Source organism: Primulina huaijiensis, chromosome 18 (genome assembly GCF_012295235.1).
Source record: "Primulina huaijiensis isolate GDHJ02 chromosome 18, ASM1229523v2, whole genome shotgun sequence".
In the NCBI taxonomy this organism is placed as follows: Eukaryota; Viridiplantae; Streptophyta; class Magnoliopsida; order Lamiales; family Gesneriaceae; genus Primulina; species Primulina huaijiensis.
In genome coordinates, this window is record NC_133323.1 from 6,194,601 (window position 1) to 6,215,859 (window position 21,259).

General features: G+C 29.6%; 2 protein-coding genes across 2 annotated transcripts; one reads left to right on the forward strand and one right to left on the reverse strand.

Annotated features, from left to right (window-relative positions):
* Positions 1–9,521: 9,521 nt before the first annotated feature.
* On the reverse strand, positions 9,522–9,962 carry LOC140964658 (uncharacterized). The gene has a single exon (XM_073424525.1). The coding sequence runs from the start codon at positions 9,960–9,962 to the stop codon at positions 9,522–9,524; it is 441 nt and encodes a 146-aa protein (XP_073280626.1).
* A 1,713-nt stretch (positions 9,963–11,675) lies between these two features.
* Positions 11,676–13,573, forward strand: LOC140964986 (cytochrome P450 71AU50-like). The gene is made up of 2 exons (XM_073425005.1): positions 11,676–12,603; positions 12,922–13,573. Exons 1-2 carry the CDS (start codon positions 11,728–11,730, stop codon positions 13,534–13,536), a joined length of 1,491 nt encoding a protein of 496 aa, XP_073281106.1. The 5' UTR covers positions 11,676–11,727; the 3' UTR covers positions 13,537–13,573.
* The last annotated feature ends 7,686 nt before the right edge of the window (positions 13,574–21,259 follow it).

Below are 21,259 nucleotides of genomic sequence, written 5' to 3' on the forward strand. Positions count from 1 at the left end.
ATATAATATTTTGAAATTATTAAAAAAAACTATCAAGTTCGAATAATTATCAATTGTATAAACACGGGATACGTGCGGGACTCCAATATAAAAGAAGGTTTGATTTTTCTCTAGTCAATCAATAGAATTTTCATCTTTTTTTATTGCCTTTGTAGCCGTATTTAAGATCAACACTGAATATATATATATAAGTTCGGGTGGTCCAATTTTTTTTAACAAAATTTATATATAAATTTTGTTTAATTTTGAAATAATATGATATTAGTTCGGATATATCAATTTATAATATTAAAAAATTCTAAAATTTAAAATTTTAACTCATACAGAACTATATTTTTGACTCTGTCGATATATGTCCGCATACAATTAAAGTTCCAGTCTAGCATTGGCCTGTTCAAATCCTTCAAGATATTTTACGCAGAAACGAAAAGTTGAATGCAGACTGTTGAAATAAATTTCGGCAACCACGATGTTGACAGACAAAGTGCAAATTCACTCACGTCAATGATAAAATAATGTAAAAATAATCGATATATTCGTTTAAATTGTCAGGTTTTGCTTTTTGATTTTTTTACTCTTCAAAATTATGTTTCAGTTTTGTAATTTTATGTTTTATTAGTATTTAATTTTATTTTAAACTTGAATACACATTAATGTATTCACATATCTTTATTTATAAACGGATTAATTATGTTTATATTTATAATAATAAGTAATATTTTTGACATAAAAAATTATAATATTTTGTCTCTTTAGACGAGCATGTTCTACTGAAACATTTAGAATAATGGACCGATAAACCTTTTTAAAAAATAAGTGAATATCTCAATCTCAAGAATAATGGAGGCTGATCGTTTTGAAAGAAATCGATCACCTGCATGATCATATCTTACTTTACTTGTAAATAAATGTAAAATACGCTAGAAGTGTGATCGATCAATTAATTTACTAAATCCAATTTGAATTAAGTTATTCCTGAAGAATAACAAGAATATAAAAGATGACGTTTCAACAATTTATTTGTTATCTCATAAATTTTGGGATCAAATTATATAATCATCGATAATTATTTAGCTGTCAATATATTTTTTGCTATTATGCAAAATAATTAGTATCATAACTACAATTTTTAGAAATCGTCAATAACAAATGATGCAATATGTGGCAAAAGTAATATACTTAATATATAATATAATGTTATAATAAAATAAATTTTTCAAAAACTTGTTATAAATCCTGGGAGGATGTTAAGATGACATCCCACACTCCCGGTAAGGGATACGATAAATATAAAAGTCTATAAGGTTTTTAAACAAAATATCTTATGACACCTCATTATAATAATGTGATATGATATACATAATTATTTAAAACATTACTAATATTATATACACCATATTATTACCATAAAATTATACAAATACATACATTTATTTTCTTGTACACCAACGGTCATAAACGGTAACAAAACGGCTAGTTTTTGCCCTATAAATATGATCTCACAAACATATTCAATCACTCCAACTTTCTCTTCTTCTCTAAAATTATTCTTCATCAAATTTTTGAAGAAAAAAGAAGATGGCTTTCACAAAGTTATTTTTAATTATTTTGGTTATAATACTCACGAATCTTGTACTTATCGGAGAATATCCTCCTCGTGTGTTTTCTTTATTTTTACGAATGCTTGTATTTGTTGTTTATCCATTACTTTGTATTGTAATATTCATTAACTAATAAAATGCATCGTAATTTTTTTTAGTACCACCATGTCAAACTTGACAAAGCTCGAATTTGTTGCACTCGACATTACGGGAAAAAATTATATGCCATGGACTCTCGATGTAGAAATGAATCTTGAGTCATTGGGTCTAAGCGAGACTATTAAAGAAAATGGTATATCTTCATCACAAGAAAACGCAAAAGCTATAATATTTTTGCGCCGACATCTTGATGAAGGTTTGAAATGTGAATACCTCATCGAAAAAGATCCAATGGCTCTGTGGAAAGGATTAAAAGAAAGATTTGAACATATAAGGAAAGTTATACTTCCGACCGCCCGTGATGAATGGAATATGTTGAGATTCCAAAATTTTAAGAAAGTAAGTTATTACAATTCGGCGATGTATCGAATAATCTCGTAATTAAAATTTTGTGGACATGAAGTCACAGAATCGGAAATGCTTGAAAAAACATTTTCCACGTTTCATGCATCAAATATAACTTTACAGCATCAATATAAAGTGCGTGGATTTGCGAGATATTCTGAGCTCATCGCCTGTCTTCTTGTGGCGGAAAAGAACAACGAGCTATTAATGAGAAATCATCAGTCCCGACCAACTGGATCAACAGCAATTCCAGAAGTAAATGATGTAAGCAAAAATGAATTTAAACCTGAAAACCAAAATCAAAGTTATAGACAAGATTTTGGTCGAAGACAAAATCGAGGTCGTGGTCGTGGACGGGGACGTGGAAGTGGTCATGGTCGTGGACGCGGCCGTGATTTTGAAAAGAATCGAGATAGTTATTTCTATAACTCATCTCAAAAGAGCGTCCCAAACCACCCACCGAAAAGGCATCAAGAAAATATGAGTGTTAATGGGAATCACTCAAAAAGATTTGAAAGTTCTTGTTTCAGATATGGTACTCCAGGACATTGGTCCCGTATTTGTAGAGCCCCTGAGCACCTTTGTAAACTTTATAAAGAATCAATAAAGGAGAAAGAAAATGAGACCAACTTTACTGAACACAGTGAACCTTTAAGTGGCTCAACTCATTTTGATGCTGGAGATTTTCTGATTGATTTCTCAGATAATGATCAATTTGCTGGTGGAATAAATATGTAAAAAATTTTATTTTTCCATGTACTCGTATGATAATGTTTTATAGTGTGTTATATTGTATTATATTTTATTGTCAATAATTTTATTTCATTGCATATTTTTTTGAAGTTCAAATATGGAAAATGCTACGAACCAAGCTGAAGTTTGCATACCTGATAGTGGTACAACACACACTATCCTCCGAGATAAAAGATATTTCTTGGAACTAAAACCAACAAAAACAATGGTGAATACAATATCAGGTCCTGTAGACTTGATTAAAGGATGTGGTAAAGCACAATTTTTGTTACCTAATGGTACAAAATTTTTGATCAATGATGCTTTATATTCACCACAATCGAAAAGAAATTTGTTGAGTTTTAATGATATATATTCCCATGGGTATGATACTCAAACAATGAATGAAGGGAATGAGAAATATATGTGTCTTACCACATATAAATCAGGAAAGAAATATGTGATTGAAAAACTACCAATGCTCCCTACTGGATTGCATTATACACATATACGTCCCATTGAATCAAACATGGTAATTGATAATTCTTCAATATTAACCAATTGGCATGATCGATTAGGACATCCTGGTTCAACAATGATGCGAAGAATTATAGAAAATACACATGGTCATCCATTGAAAGACCAGAAGATCTTTCAGAATAATAAGTTTCAATGTAAAGCATGTTCTCTTGGAAAACTTATTATAAGACCATCACCAGCCAAAATCCAAACTGAATCACCAATGTTTCTTGAACGTATTCAGGGTGATATTTGTGGACCAATCCATCCACCATGTGGACCATTCAGATACTTTATGGTATTGATTGATGCCTCCAGCAGATGGTCACATGTATGTTTATTGTCAACTCGAAATGTTGCATTTGCAAGATTACTTGCTCAAATAATAAAATTGAGGAATCAATTTCCCGATTATACAATCAAGAAAATTAGACTTGATAATGCTGGTGAATTTACTTCCCAGACTTTCAATGATTATTGTATGTCTATGGGAATCATTGTTGAGCATCCTGTTGCTCATGTACATACTCAAAATGGATTGGCTGAATCATTGATTAAACGTCTGCAAATGATTGCTAGACCAATGATTATGAAAACAAAGCTCCCTATTTCTATATGGGGACATGCAATTTTACATGCTGCTTCATTAATTCGCATCAGACCAAGTGCATATCATAAATACTCCCCATTGCAGCTTGCATTTGGTAAAGAACCAGACATTTCTCATCTGAGAATTTTTGGATGTATGGTGTATGTGCCTATTGCACCACCTCAACGAAAGAAAATGGGACCTCAAAGAAAGATTGGTATTTATATCGGTTATGATAGTCCATCAATCATTCGATATCTTGAACCTCAGACAGGCGACGTGTTCACAGCACGTTTTGCTGATTGTCATTTTAATGAGGAAATCTTCCCAATGTTAGGGGGAGACAAGAAACATACCGAAAAAGAAATTACATGGTATGTATCATCATTGTTACATCTGGATCCAAGAACACAACAATGTGAAAAAGATGTACAGCAAATTGTGCACTTGCAAAGAATAGCAAATCAAATACCAGATGCATTTACAGATACAAAAGGGGTAACTAAATCATATATACATGCTGTAAATGCTCCTGCTCGAATTGAAATTCCAAAGAAACAAATTGAACAAAGTCATGATGTCGTAAAACGCCTGAAGCGTGGAAGGCCAATCGGTTCCAGGGATAAAAATCATCGAAAAAAAAAATTCATAGAGAAACACAATGATCACAAAATAGAGAATGATGTTCCTGAAAAAACACATGATGATCACAAAATAGAGAATGTTGTTCCTGAAGAAACACATGATGATGAAAATGTTCTGGCAGAACCACAAACTGACGAGAATCATGAAATCTCTATCAATTATATTAATACTGGAAAAATATGGAACCGAAAAGATATAGAAAAAATTGATGATATATTTTCTTATAATGTGGCAATCGACATCATAAATAATAATGAATATCATGAACCAAAATCTTTTGGTGAATGTAAAAATCGGCAGGATTGCATAAAATGGAAAGATGTCATCCAGGTTGAATTGGATTCGCTAAATAAACGTAATGTTTTTGGACCTATAGTCCTTACACCTGAAGGTGTAAAACCTGTTGGATACAAATGGGTTTTTATTCGAAAGCGAAATGAGAAAAATGAAATAGTAAGATATAAAGCTCGACTTGTTGCACAAGGTTTTTCTCAAAGGCCTGGAATTGATTATGAAGAAACGTATTCTCCTGTGATGGATGCAATTACGTTTCGGTATTTGATTAGCTTGGCAGTATCTGAAAATTTAGAAATGCGTCTTATGGATGTTGTTACAGCCTACTTATATGGATCACTTGATAGTAATATATATATGAAAATCCCTGAAGGATTTAAGATGCCTGAAGCACAAAGTTCAAAACCCAGAGAATGTTATTCTGTGAAATTACTAAGATCATTATATGGGTTGAAGCAATCCGGCAGAATGTGGTATAATAGGCTAAGTGATCACTTGATGAAAAAGGGATATGTAAATAATTCAATATGCCCTTGTGTTTTCATTAAGAAAACAACATCCGGATGCGTAATTATTGCTGTATATGTTGATGATTTAAACATCATTGGAACAAATAAGGAAATTCAAGAAGTTGTGTCATACTTGAAAGAAGAATTTGAAATGAAGGATCTTGGAAAAACCAAGTATTGTCTGGGTTTACAAATTGAACAAAAAGAATGTGGAATATTTGTTCACCAGACAAATTATACAGAAAAGATCCTTAAACGTTTTAATATGGACAAATCAAATCCTTTAAGTACTCCAATGGTTGTTAGATCATTAAACATAGAAAAGGATCCATTCCGTCCATGTGAAGATGATGAAGATATTCTTGGTCCAGAAGTACCATATCTAAGTGCTATCGGTGCCCTTATGTATCTTACAAATTGTACAAGGCCTGATATATCTTTTGCCGTAAATTTATTGGCAAGATTTAGCACATATCCAACAAAGAGACATTGGAACGGAATTAAACATATATTCCGTTATCTACGAGGAACGACAGACTTGGGACTTTTGTATTCAAAAGATGCTAATCCAAGTATAATTGGTTATGCCGATGCTGGATACTTATCTGATCCACACAAAGCACGTTCTCAAACTGGATATGTATTTACTCGTGGAGGCACTGCAATTTCTTGGCGTTCACAGAAACAAACACTTGTAACAACTTCATCAAATCATGCCGAGATTATTGCACTACATGAAGCAAGCCGTGAATGTGTGTGGTTAAAATCAATGACTCAACATATCCAAATCTCATGCGGATTATCATTCGACGAGAAGCCTGTGATACTATATGAAGATAATGTTGCATGTGTCGCTCAAATGAAAGAATAATACATAAAAAGCGACAGAACTAAACATATTCCTCCTAAGTTCTTCGCATTCACCAAGGAGCTTGAGAAGAATAAATGTATTGATGTTCGTCACATTCAATCAAGTGAAAACTCATCAGATCTCTTCACAAAGGCACTTCCTACGACAATATTCAGAAAGCACATATATAATATTGGGATGCGCAATCTACGAAATTTGTGAAGAATTGTTCGTGTCAACATGAGGGGGAGTTTACGTGACTGCACTCTTTTTCCCTTACTATGGTTTTTATCCCAATGGGTTTTTCCTAGTAAGGTTTTTAACGAGACATTATAAAAACACGTAATGAAGACAATCATTATGATCATCATCACAAGGAGGAGTGTTGAAAAATAATATTTAAAATGTGTGTATTGAATATTTGAATGTTGAAAATTAGATAAAATTAGGTGTTGAATATTGAAATTTGTGTGTGATGATGAAGGTAATGATGTAATTTAATTTTGGATTATTTGTAAAAGTTTTCTATAAATAGATCTCTCATTTGTGAAGAAAATCACAATTGAGTTGAGAGAAAAATATTATAAAGTGTGTAGTGTGATAATTTTGAGAGTTTGAGATTTTTACTTTTTACCGTAAATTTTTACTTTTTCACAGCAGGATTAATGTTTTTATAAAAATCAATTACGCATTTTTTTTATATAAAAATGACATCCTCAAATACATTTAAATTGATAATAATAATATAGACTCACAAACACACACATACACACTTGAGGATGTCATTTTCTTAAAAAAATTAGTTAATCTTGTGTTTGAAAATGTGAAAAAAATATTACTTACCATGGTGTGAATATAATTTTTTTATAAAAATATGATAGTTTACATATTAAATGAAAATGTTAAAAATGAATTTTAAAAAAAATCAATTTTTAGTCAAAAAATTAATAATTTTTTTTGATTTTATTTATTAAAAAAAGTACTATTAATTTCAATTCTATGACATTTTCTTTTATTTAGTGTAATAATTTTATTAAAAAATTCATGATTATAATTTTAAACATGGTAGAATTTCAAGATTAGAAGTCATAAAATAAAGAAATAAAATATAATTTTTTTTAAAAAAGGAAACAAATTATTTTACCAATTTTATCATAAAATTTATTTATAAATTAGAGATTAAAATCTTAATTTTTATTTTATATTTTTATTATACTTGTTATTAGACTATTCAACTATTAAGAATTAAGTAACGTTATTTTTTTTAATCATCTTTTGTTATTATTGAATATTATGTTAATTTATATAAATCATAAATTAAAATCACAAAATCAGTTATAAAATTCAAAATTTTCAATGATATTAAAAATAAAAAATATTAAATCAGCAATCAGAAAAAAAAATCTGAAAAGAGAAAAGAAAGTGTATAAAGAGTTAAATTTTTAAAATTAGAGAGTGATAGAGATAGATGAGAGAAAAAACAAAATTGGAAGATAATAAATGTGATGTGATGTGAGTTGAGAAAAAAAATTTGTATATGAGTTCGAAATTTTAAAATTCATCCAAAATTTTCCATTGAACCAAAGACAATTTTTGACAATTCATAGTTGTATCATAGGATTTAATGTTTGTATATAAATGAATTTCATAAAGTTATTAAAAATATATTGAAATTTTGAATATATATAGACTTTTATAGAGTTTTTAAAAGTCAAATTTGAACATCACTTGACTTTTTAAAACTCTATAAAAGTCTATTTTAAATATCATTAGACTTCTACATGATATACAAAAGTCTTGACTAAATATTTCCAAACTTTTAAAATCTAGAAAAATCATTAAAACTCGTTAAATATGTTATATTGATCAAAATTTTATAATATAAAGACAAGATAACTTTGTCTAATATTATATCACGTAGATAACACTCTCTTATTTGTTTATCTTATTATAAAAAAAAATTTAACATGTCAAATCAATTGGCATTATTCCCAAGAATTTATTTATTTGCCATATGATCCACCACTCTTTATTTGTTGCTTCATAACGTTGGATGCATTTATTTTAATTAATGTTGCTATTAAAAAAATGATGACATGGAATTTTTTGAGATCCCGAGAGAAAGTTAGTGAAAAATCTCCAATCAAAATATTTCTTTGGGTTCACTCTTTATCCACAAAATTATGGTACTATGTCATACAAAATGTGGTACACTTCATGTAGAAAATATGGTACACTTCATTTGGAAATGTGATACTAAAAAAGTACTCAAAGACTGAACAAAACAAAATCGACGACGTGAGACTGACGTCCAATTTCCCGATATCCCGACCTTCACGTGTCAACTCAAACGCCCCCGAAGAGTTGGGTCAGTCAGTGTCTAAAAGTCGTTGAACCTGTACTTTTCTAGATAATTTATACAAACGAAGTTGACTGCAGGCCTGCAAATTAATTGAATGTCCCCACTCTTTCATTATCGATAGATTTTAAAAGTCGAAATAAATATTTAGTATTTGGGTAATTATTTTAAAATTATTAATATAATATAATAAATATATTTAAATTTTAAATATTATTATAAAAATTATTATATCGTAGAAATGTTAATAATAAAAAATTTTAAAAATCATATATTATTTAATCTATCAATTTTTTATTTCAAAAAGTCAAATTTTATGTCATTTTTATTATATTAATAACTTTTGATTAAAATCATAATTAATTTTGGCAACATATTAAAATATATTTATATTAAATTTCTAATTATGAAAATAATGATAATAATATTATTAATCATAATTTGTAGACATTTAATATACCAAAAAATTAACGATAACGCACTTTTAAAAAGTTCAAAAATATAAGATTATATAAATTTTATTTAATTTGTTAAAAAGTAGTGAGAACTAAATATATAATACTTAATAACACAAAACTCAAAATCATAACAAAAATTAAATGAAATTATATAATTAATGCAATATAGTTTATAATTATAAAAAAATATCTGTTTCAAATGTGTATTAAAAAAATTGAAAAACTTCACATTTAAATGCATTAATTTTTTTCTATTTGTTTTAAAATATTTAATTTTATTAAATAATAAAGAAGCACTTGATATGGAATTAAAAAGAAAAACTGAAAACCAAATTAAAATTTAATGAAAAGCTTTAATCGATGCAAATATTGAAATATATTTTATATTATCAAATGTCTTGCTATAATCGATTGGAAATTGGAACATTATTTTTTTTTTACAACTGAAATCTTGTAATTTATTAAGAAGAAGATAGGTCCTCAATTAGAAGTTTAATCAACCACAAAGGAAAAGATCCATGCCCCCAAACAAAATGAGAGGAGGATGAAAAAGCAAAAGCAGCAACCGAGTGAGCCACCCGGTTAGCCGATCTCCTAACATGAATAAGATGAGGGCTCTCGAGTGCCTCCATAAGTATGCTAATATCCGTAGCAATTGAACCCACATAACTAAGATCCTCTTCTGGCCTTGTGACTGCTTGCACTGCAAGAAGAGAGTCCGAAGTGATTTGATGAATCTGAATGTTGTGCTGCCTAGCGACGTTCAAGCCAACCTGGATGGCAAGAAGCTCGGTCATTGTAACAGATTGGGCCTTGTTAATCAATTCTCCGAAAGCCAAAATCGGTTGTCCCCCATGATCACGAATCACACCACCAACTGCACAACTAGGAAATTGGAACATTATTAAATATAATATTAATCTCATTTTTTTAGCATTAGATTTTTGGAAAAACCTATTATATATAGCACACAATTCTACACTTATATATGTATAAGGCCATCTCCGATCACAAAATCAATATTGGTACAACTTTTACACTAAAATAGTGTGATTTCTGCACCAAATACAATATTCATCTCCAACCCATTTACTTCAATCTTACACAAAAAAGAATTTTCTCGAAATAGTCCTTTTGTTGTACGTATATTAGTTATTATATTTCATTTAATATATTTTTAATTATGACTAAGATTTTATTATTAATAAATTTAAATAATAATATTTAAGTTTATAATTTAATTAAACATTTGTATTTATAATTATATTTATTATAAATCATTAAATCAAATTAATCCTTAATTAATAATAATTAACATAAATAAATAAATATTTTAAAAATCAATAATTATTATTTATTAAATTTATATGATTAAATATCTAATTGTTAAAATAATAAAATAAATATTCTACTATTATTTAAATAATATTTATAATACAAATATTTATAATAAATACATATAATAAAAAACAAACAAACAAACATGTGAGCAGCCCCGTTGAAAGAAAAAAAGCTAGAGATGGCCTAATAATATATATATTGCCAAAATAGCGCAACCCCCGTAGGAAGAGAGATGGACTAATAATATATATATTATAAGTACAATAATTCAATATTTTATATTTGACACTCAACAATTCATTTTGGATCCAATTTTTTTTTTTTTTACTTTGTGTTATTAATAAATTATGATCCGAATCTGCTTGAAGAAAATGTGATCTAAATTTGAATCACATGTAAAAAAAAATGTCCATTCTTTTTAATCAATTAGAAAGACTACTCTAATAAAATATATTTATACATATATATGACTTCGAAGTTAAACCATTTCCTTCTCTCACTAATTTTTTAATCAACGATCTAAATAATACAAATTATTTAATACTTAATAATTATAAATATTTTTTTATATTTATATTTTTTTATTTCATTCAAATTAAATTAATTATATATTATTTAAAATTATTGTAATTATTATATATATACACGCTCACAAAACGCGTGTGCGATAAATAGTAGCATATATTAAAGTTAAACATCTTATTAGTGTGTTGGTGAAACTTAATATTTTTATTATCCTTAAATTTTTCCCTAATTTAACTAATTCTTTTATCTAATTTTTCAATCAACCAACCAAATATTTAAAAAATTTAAAACTTAACATAGTTATAAATATTTATATATTTTTATTCTTTTTTATTTAAATCAAATTAGTTATATATGATTAAAAATTGTAATAAAAATAATCTTTTGTAGATATATAAATATATGCTCATGTGACGGTTGAAGGCTAATTATATACTATATAAAATAGTACTAGGGCTCATCAAATCAAGAAACCATCAAATTTTGTAATAAAGAAATTGGAGGTATATTATGAGACTGTTTTACGCATAAATTCTGAAAGACAGATTAATTTTGTTCGTATTTATAATAATAAAAAAATTTTAATATTAAAAATAAATTTTTTTGCATGAGTGAGACAAATAAAAATCGTCTTACATAAATTGATTCTTAAAATCGTATCACAAAATTTTTTGTTATGAAAAAAATAAAAACTATATATGAAACTCAATAATTCATTTCCGATTATAAATATAAATTGTTCAGTTTTGATTTTATTCAATAAATCTCTTTATCCATCTCTTCTGCAATCGTCTAACTTCAATGGCTTGGATTTGGATCATATCCATATCAACAATCCTATTTCTCTATCTTCTTCAAGAACTGCTTCCCTTCGGGAGGAGGAAAAACAAGCTTCCTCCTGGACCAAAAGCTCTTCCGATCTTAGGTCATTTCCATCTGTTGGGTAAAAACCCCCACCAAGATTTATATCATTTAGCTCGAAAACATGGCCCGATCATGTATACGAAATTCGGCTCCGTGCCAACCATAATCGTCTCCTCCCCCGCCGCCGCCGAGCTCTTTCTGAAGACATACGACCATGTTTTCTGTGACAGGCCGCACCATGAGGCTGCCTATTACCTTAGCCATGGCCAGAAAAATATCGTGTTCGGGAAGTACGGCCCGTACTGGCGAAACATGCGTAAACTCTGTACCCTGGAGCTGCTTACCAACCTCAAAATCAAACAGTTTCAGCCCATGAGGAAGTCCGAAGTCGACCTTTTCGTTGACTCTCTGAAACATGCTGGTTCTGCTGCCGTTGATATGAGCGTGAGAATCGCGAATCTCAGCGCTGATATTACCTGTTTGATGGTGTTCGGGAAGAAGTACGAGGATAAAGATCTGAACGAAAAAGGGTTTAAAGCTGTGATGAAGACGACAATGGAGGAGGCAGCAGCTTTTAACATTGGGGACTACTTCCCATATCTTAGGTTTCTAGATCTACAGGGTTCTGCTCGTAGGTTGAAGGATCTGAGCAAGATTTTTGATGAGTTCTTGGAGAAGATTATCGATGAACATGTCGAGAACAAGAAAGAGGACAAGCAAGCAAAGGATTTCGTTGACACGATGATGGAGATTATGGAGTCTGGAAATGCCGGATTCGAATTCGATCGTCGCCATGTCAAGGCCGTTCTCTTGGTAATTATTTTGCTCTCTTTGAATCCATGCGCCAGAATTCCACTCCCCGATCTTAAACTCGAACAACTTCATACTAATATGCCAGAATTGGACTTTCCAAATTAACCATATATATAACAAATTGCAAAAAACAATTTTTTTCCAACTTGCCTGTACAATTTTGCTACACTATTTTTCAATTTTCTGCTATTTTGATCAAATTGTACAATCAATATTTACAAAATCCAGAGCTTGTAATCTTGTTATTATAATCGTTTAAACTAGCTAGAATATCATGTACTCTTAAGACCTGATTTTCCATCATATTTTACCCAACAGGATATGTTACTAGCTGGAATGGACACTTCAGCTGCAGCAATAGAATGGACACTTTCAGAAGTCATTAAGCATCCTCAAGTGATGAAAGAACTTCAGAAAGAACTGCAAGAAGTTGTGGGTATGGACCAAATGGTAAATGAATCACACCTCAACAAACTTAAATACTTGGACTCTGTTGTGAAGGAAGCATTTAGGCTCCACCCTGTCGGCCCGTTGTTAATCCATCATTCGATGGAAGATTGTGTTGTTGATGGATTCGACATACCAAAACAATCACGAGTCTTGGTGAACATATGGGCTATTGGGAGGGATCCTAATGTTTGGACCGATCCTGAAATGTTTTCACCAGAAAGATTTCATGGGAACAATGTGGATTTTCGAGGGCATCATTTTATGCTCATACCATTCGGATCTGGTCGAAGAGGATGCCCCGGATTGCAGTTGGGCCTAACGGTGGTTCAGCTAATCGTGGCGCAATTGGTGCATTGTTTTGATTGGCATCTTCCTGATAATATGTCTCCTGGTAGTTTAGATATGACGGAACACTTTGGTTTGGTGACAGTTAGAGCTAATCACCTAGTCGTTATTCCGACCTATCGATTGCATGATAAATGAATATAGCAAGATCGTCTCACATATGTTGACTGGGCCGGAGACCTAGATTATAAGAAGAGCACATCGGATGAGTGTTTTTACCTAGTGAATAATCTTGTGTCAAATTTGTGAAAAGTATCTCCTATCCGGCTTTAACAAATGAAAAAGTATTATTTTCTACTTTTACGTGTATTGTTTTTATTAATCACTCGTGCATACACGTCTTTGTGAACGGTTAATTCATGGATTAAACATTATATAATGTATGGATTCATTTTCAGCATTTTTCTAAATATATATATTTTTAGGAATATGATTTTGTAAATCATAATTGGTATTAGTAGCATGGTATAAAGTTTGAAAAAAAATTATCAAGAGCAACAATTGTCTATATAAACAATAAAATTTTGTCTTGACTTTTTTTATTGATGAGGTTTTTTCTAATAACAAAAATGTAAAATATAAAAATATCATCCAAATTTATCGTCAAAAATTACGTAAACCATTAATTCACTGGATCTTATATAAGTTGCTAGCAATTACTGGTGTATCATAGCAAGTATATATTAAGACTTATTCTCTGCTTAAATTGAAACTCTCGGTACAATTCAAACAAATAATACAAATTCTAAACGTTTTAATGCTCTTAATTCAATGGTTTAAATAACTCTCAACACTTGGACTCAAAGAAAGGCTTGAGTAGTTGTAAGAAGCCATGATTGATCCTAAAAGATCTAAAGTAAACTTGAGAGCGAGGGAAAATGAGGGCTATATCAAGTAAAGAGTGTTAGAAATAACTAGGTAGTGTCTAGTTGGGCTATTGAATGTTAGGTTAGACACTCGTATGATCCAGCTCGAAGAATCCGATGCAAAAAAGCAATGCGGCTAGGCTTCTTGAACTCCTGCTCGACACCTAGAAATAAATAGAATGACGACCGGATCTTATAACAATTAGATATTGTTTGTTATCGCCAAAATTAAGGGATTATAATGTAATAATTTCTTCTTTTTTGTGATAACAAAACTAAACTTCAAACATAATAATTAAATACATCAATTTGAACAAGAAATGAGAAATGATAATGTATTTCATTAAGTGAAATGATATTTTTATCATGCTTTTAAAAAACAATAAAAACATGTTACACATACTAAAACCTATCACTGATATTTGAACCGACTGTTGCTTCAACTTCCTCCTTCTACACTACCAACACCACCTCTACGCATGTGATGATGCTCTTGAATCTTCCTTTTTCTCTCTTTCCACTACAAAAAAAATGCCAAACGACAACGGCTAAAAACCGTTGTCGTAGCCATTTTAAAACTGTTGTTAAAGCGGTTAAAGGGTTCGATCAAAGACAACGGTTTTTAACCGTTGTTATAGCTACATTTGCGACATTTTTTCAAAAACTGTCGCTAATTAGCGACGGTTATTTCATTATTTCCGTCGATAAGTTTTTCAGTAAAATAAAAAAAAATTACTTTTAATAATTTAACAAATCTAAAAAAACTTACAATTTGACTATGATAACAATATTCATTAACTTAATTAACACTTAAAAATTTGCCAAAAAATAAAACGAAAAAATTTATACTAAATCGAAATTAAAATCGTGTAAGAGAGAAAACTTTTAAGTGTTGTTAATGAAAATGAAATGAAATGAAAACAGTGATATTTATAGACAATTTGCGACGATTTTTTTGGTTAAACCGTCGCTTATTTCATTAAACCGTCGCAAATTTAAATTAACGACGGTTTTTTTAAAAACAGTCGCTGAATGTAGCGACGGTTTTGTAATCAGTCTCTAAATATAGCAACAGTTTTAGCAAAATCGTCGCTATTTTAAAATTAGCGACGGTTTTACTTACAACTGTCGCTACATATAGCGACAGAATGTAAACCGTTGCTAAATTTAGCGACGGATTTAGTAAAACCATCGCTAAACATAGCAACGGTTTAAATGAAACGTTGTTGTTTGTCCAAAAAACACGCTAATCGACAACGGTTTTCTAAAACCGTTGTCGTTGACCCATCAATTGACAAAGAAAAATTCACAAAGACAACTGTATTCGTTAAAACCGTTGTTAAAAGAAAAAAAGAAAGCAGTTTCTAAAAAACCGTTGTCTTTTGAGTGTGGTTGTATATTGAATTTCTTGTAGTGTTCTCATCCTTTCTTTTAGCTTTCTCATCTCTTCCTTTTTTTGGCATCACCACGCTGCATATAATTCATCATTTCTTGCAGCAGTCTACCAAGAGTTGATTGGATCGACATTGTCAATTCGGACATCCAGGTTGTTCTGAGCTTGAGTTAGTTGTACATAGATAGTCGAGAAGTACTGTTGCTATGTGTCTTTAAATGGACGAACTTGTCAAGGTAGGAAGCCACGGTCTTGTGGAGAATAGCTACTTCGTTCAAGAGTTGCTTTCAGAAGTTTCCAAGACCAACTTCAGAGGAAATCTGTCGAGCCTCTAGTCAACAATCTTTTTATGAAATGCCCTTCATTTGGGAATATAAGGCAAAATTATTTATGTAAGCTTCTTCTTAATTCCCCACTATCACACTTATCTATAGAGTGACCAACGTCATTAAGGTGTGACGCATTTGGATCCATCTGGTCATCCATAGAATCTTCTACATAAACTTCGGCAGTGCCTGATTAGATTATGGTTAAAGCACATTTTAGTGTCACAATCATTAAATGATTCTGGTGGAATGCTTGTAAAGTTTGTTTGATTTGTTCGATTTTTTTATGTTTAGTTGATTCCAAATAAATTGATTTCCTTTCGAAATCTAGAAATCAGCAATTTATTGGCAACTTTAGCTTTAGACACTCTCTAATGAGCGTTTTCCGACAAACAAATGAACATTAGGATGGTCGATGGATCAAAATATGGTCGATGGATCAAAATAGTCAAAATTCAAAAGTTATTGTACTAAAATCGAAAATTGAAAAGTTATGTATATGTCGCCGCTAGTTATTATTATTTTTAACTTTCGCCTCCTTTTGGATCATTTCGTTTTTTTAATAAAATATTAATGTTTTCTGTTGATTGTTAAGTTAAATCACATTTCTTGCTAATAATGAGACTAGAAAAACAAGGCCTCATATTATCATTGGATTGCAAAAGTATCCCTAACAAGTGGGATGGATTCAAATATTGGGCATGCAATCTTTTGATTTGAAATTTTAATTTCTGTCAGAACATTACTTTATGCACACACTCCCAAAGGTATCCACAACGTTGGATTTTGAAAACCCAAAAAATTGTTGTGTCAACTTTTGAAAAGCCAATACAACATACACAACATCCAAGATGCTGAGGCCTACCGGTCAGAGCCTCAGAGGGTATAATGCACGACCCTCTGTCCATGCACATGTCATGCGTGCGTAGACTAATTATAATACTTCTTGTCTCGTATCTTAAAAATTAAAGAATTAAAAATGAGTTTATAATGAGCTACAATTGAGTTCTTTAGCAACTTGAGTTAATCGTTTTCGTAAAACGATGACGAATACGAAGTAGTTGCTATAGAGGCTCATTATGCAGTCACGCAGGCACGAGCTCAGGCTCGGGGCGTGACACTAGTGATTGTCGACCACTTTGATTTTTTGTTTTTGTTTTTTAAAAAAAATGATCGTTTTGTGAGTTGCGGAAATAATTTTATAGAAGTTGATTTTTTTAAAAAAAAAAAATTAATGCGATAGTAATATAGAGTAATAAGACCGGCAAAAAAATTAGGTTTATAAGTTTAAGACCGCGGACACCCTAAAATTCGGACCACAATTCCTTCACTCTGTGAATGCTGAGAATTTGGTGGCCCAATGGAATATCCAAATTCTTGCTTTTTTTTACTTTTTCTAGGCACCATCAATTGTGCCCAATTGCTACAATTCACCTATTTTCATGACTTGATTAATTAATTTATTTATTTTGTATATTTTTTTCCCTCTACATATAGTTCTTTCTCTGACAAAATACCTCTCTCGAAATGGAATATTATATTTCTTGTTATTGGAAGTCTCATCATGTGATCCTTTGACTAACAATACACTGATTCTTTTAATTTTCACATTATATATCATTGAATTATTGTTATTTCTTCGTAACATTTCTTATAATATAAATATCAAATGTCGCATACGAGGCTGATTGTCCATGATTTCGTATACATATGAATCATATGTCGTATGGGAAAAAAAATGATCGATTCAAATTATAATTGAAATATTTTATTTTACACGCTTATGAGTTCTTTCATATTGATCAAATATTCCAATACGAGATAAGACATTTGCAATCACTTTATTAATGTATCGTATCTTTATTTCGCTATTTTACATATTAGTTATCTCTTTCGGTTAAATATTTTTTGTTTTAACGTGGATTTGAACTAACGTCTATGTTCTATTGAGAATGAGTTAAAAGTCACTGTATCACTGGAAATCTTGGCTGCTCGTTTCGATATGGGATATTGTATCATATCTGATAAGTAAATTTACTAAAAATCTCAACACGTAAAAGATTACAGGACCAGCATTACATGATTGTATTACAAAAACAATTTACTGTATATGATATATATTTTTAGGCATTAAATAATTAGAGAGTAGTGAATATGCAGCTATCAATACCTTTGCATCCTGCAATAGACTGATTAATTTACTTTTCATGAAAATGAATCAAATGTGCGATATAGCTTAATTTATAAATGTGCTGATATTTTTAACAAAATCATAATTGTTGAAAATATCATTTTCTTATTCTAATTGAGGTTAGAGGTGTTCATCGATCGGTTCGGTTTGATTTTCGATTTTTTATTTCGGTTTTTGGTTTTACAAATATATAATCCGATATTCGAACTATTTTTCTTCGGTTCGTCGGTTTTCTACCGAAATGGTTCGGTTATTTCGGTTTTGATACAATTATTTAAATTAATAAGATAAATATGTTGTAAAATATAATATGTTATCTTTACATGATTTCTTAGTAAAACATTTAAATATAAAGTATAATTAAATTTCATAAACAACAATCAACTAAATATTATTCAAAATAATTCATCATTCACTAATATTATCTCAAAAAATATATAATAAAAATAAAATAATTAATTTAATGAAATTTCGGTGTGTCTATATATATATATATATATATATACACACACACACACACATGTGGCAAGAATTAAGCACATATTACTCAAATAAAAATTATCTTATAAAAAAAATTAAAGCAAAACGATCTTCAATACTTTAAATACGAGGAAAAAGGTTTGTCATTTCCCTATATTTTTTTATATATTTAATGTGTGTAATATAATTTTTATTTTTATCACATGAGTCACATATGAAATTATCAGTGTCAAATAACCAAATTTTTCTCTAGTTAATGGATAAAAACCAAATTTTGACAAGTTAAAAAACTTAAATCCAGACTTACAAAGCTAAAATTACAGTTTTTCTCAAATAATAAATATGTTCATACGAGACACATCTGGCATGTTCCAAACGACTTAGTAATTAACTAATTTAGTAATGTGTAGGTTTTGTTTTTTGAATTTTAGATCTTATGTAAAATTAATAGCATTTTATAGATATAATATTTTTAAAAATCAGGCATAAAACTCTTTATCGGAGGAGGTGAATGTGTCTGAGTTTTTATAACAGATGACTAAAATGCATTTGATTTTTAAAAAATTAAGAATGTATTAGCTTATTAATATTTTTAAAAGGTTTTATGTTTTTCAAAATTTTAACAGAATGGTTTGATGCAATTAGCCCGAAGTTAACATTATCATAAAGAATGAACTCGTAACTAATCACATGCAAGATCACGATCACATTGAATTTTGTAAAGAGTGTAAAACCTATTGAAATATTGTTGTTTTATCAGTAGAAAAATATTCGATATTTTTTTAACAATACTCATATGTCGATGAGAAAATTATATCTTCTAAACTCTAACTCGAGCTCGATCAAAATATAAAATTTATATGTTTTAGATAAATTCGATTCGATTCGATTCGATATGTAACAAGTGTGATCCTGATGTGAGAGAGATGCAAAAATTAAATTGATGGACCAAGGTGATATAATTGTATGAAAATGAACTATGGTTGATGAAAGAGGGAAGAGACGCGTTTTCTGAAAATGTTTGACGAGTCGTAGGAAAGTAATTAAGACGTGGGTTGACTTAATAATTAAAATATAGAATTATTATTTACACGCAATAATCGAATTTTTTTTTTGAAATAGCAATAATCGAAATTAACGTACCGTTGTACTGCGTTAGTTTGGACCATAATTATTTTATATTTATTCAAACCAAATAAAAAAAATAAAGTATCAACATTTTAAAAGTATAAATATTTTATAAAAACAAAAAACTTTTATGAAATTGTTTGCCTACCCCACCTTCAGAAGCGAACTCGTTAATTTTGTCAAACGAATCTCTTATCTGACCTTCGATTATGAAAAAATTACTTTAAAATTTTATTGTGAAAGCTATTAAATTAAATTCTTTAATAAATAAGTGATAATTTTCATTTTAATGATTTTTCATTTGATACAATCATACAAACAATGCACCTATATATATTACTGAACTCTTGGTTAAAGATTATCAATTAATCAATAAATTACATTAATATTTAAGCATGATTTGGTGTGCATGATAAGAGATGATTGATTTTTAATCATTTACTTATCATGTGTTTGATGTGCATGATTAAGATTACGATATGTCCGTTCAATCCGACCCGCACTGTATGCATTATTATCCTATTATTAGTGGTTATGTAATCCTTTGAGGGAGAAGGGACGATGTATGATTAATTTAAATTTTTCTTTGATATCNAATTAATGAAAATTTAATAATTAATATAATATTTTAATTTTATTTATAAATTTTAAAATAAATTAATTCTGAAAATATTATTTATTTATTAATCATTTTAAGAATATATTACCGATTAATATATAATGAGAGCATTTTAGTAATCATAATATCATTAACAAAAATAATCAAGCAAGTTAAAATCATGTCAAACATCATATAATTTGTCATAATGTGTTATTTATCCTTACTTTTTATTTTATAATCACTCTTATTATATATCATTTACTTATCCTATCACACGAACTAAACGATGTCTTAATATATATAGTACATAACAACAAATTTTTCATAGATGAGTAATAAGTTAATTGGATACACTACTCCTATAAAATCCGACCGTGAAAAAATTCACATATTAATTTCACGTTTTTTTAAATCTCGAACAAAAAAATAATATATATCATAGTCAAAAGAAATTCCCATCAATCTCGAGATTTCATAAGGTAGTATATATGACTAAACCTTAATAAAAATTGTTTTTTATAATTAATTTAGAATGGTTGATGTTGATCCGTTTGCCTTTTCCACCGGTTCAAGCTTTCTGGAAGCCGCCTCTCCCTACCCTAATCAGCTGCCCTCCTCTGCCCCTCGTGCGATTATCTCCGGTTGCTCCTCCTACAATGCCGTGCAGTCCATGTTTATTACTAAAGTTGTCAATGTCGCCTTAACCTCTCTCCGCAAACTAGTCGAGGTACTCATGCAAACGAGTGGAGATACACAAAGTTCTAGCTCGTAATCGAGTCGAGCTCGAGTAATTAGTAAATCTACTTGAGTAGTTCGTGAGCTACTCGACAATATATATTTATTGAATATATATGTATATTAATATATAAAATTATT

What these genes read in the sequence shown, in the direction of transcription:
- LOC140964658 (XM_073424525.1), bottom strand. Translation starts at nt 9,962, where the DNA reads ATGTTCCAATTTCCTAGTTGTGCAGTTGGTGGTGTGATTCGTGATCAT.
- LOC140964986 (XM_073425005.1), top strand. Translation starts at nt 11,728, where the DNA reads ATGGCTTGGATTTGGATCATATCCATATCAACAATCCTATTTCTCTAT. An exon ending in ATGTCAAGGCCGTTCTCTTG is followed by an intron (nt 12,604 to 12,921) that starts GTAATTATTTTG and finishes TTTACCCAACAG; the next exon opens with GATATGTTACTAGCTGGAAT.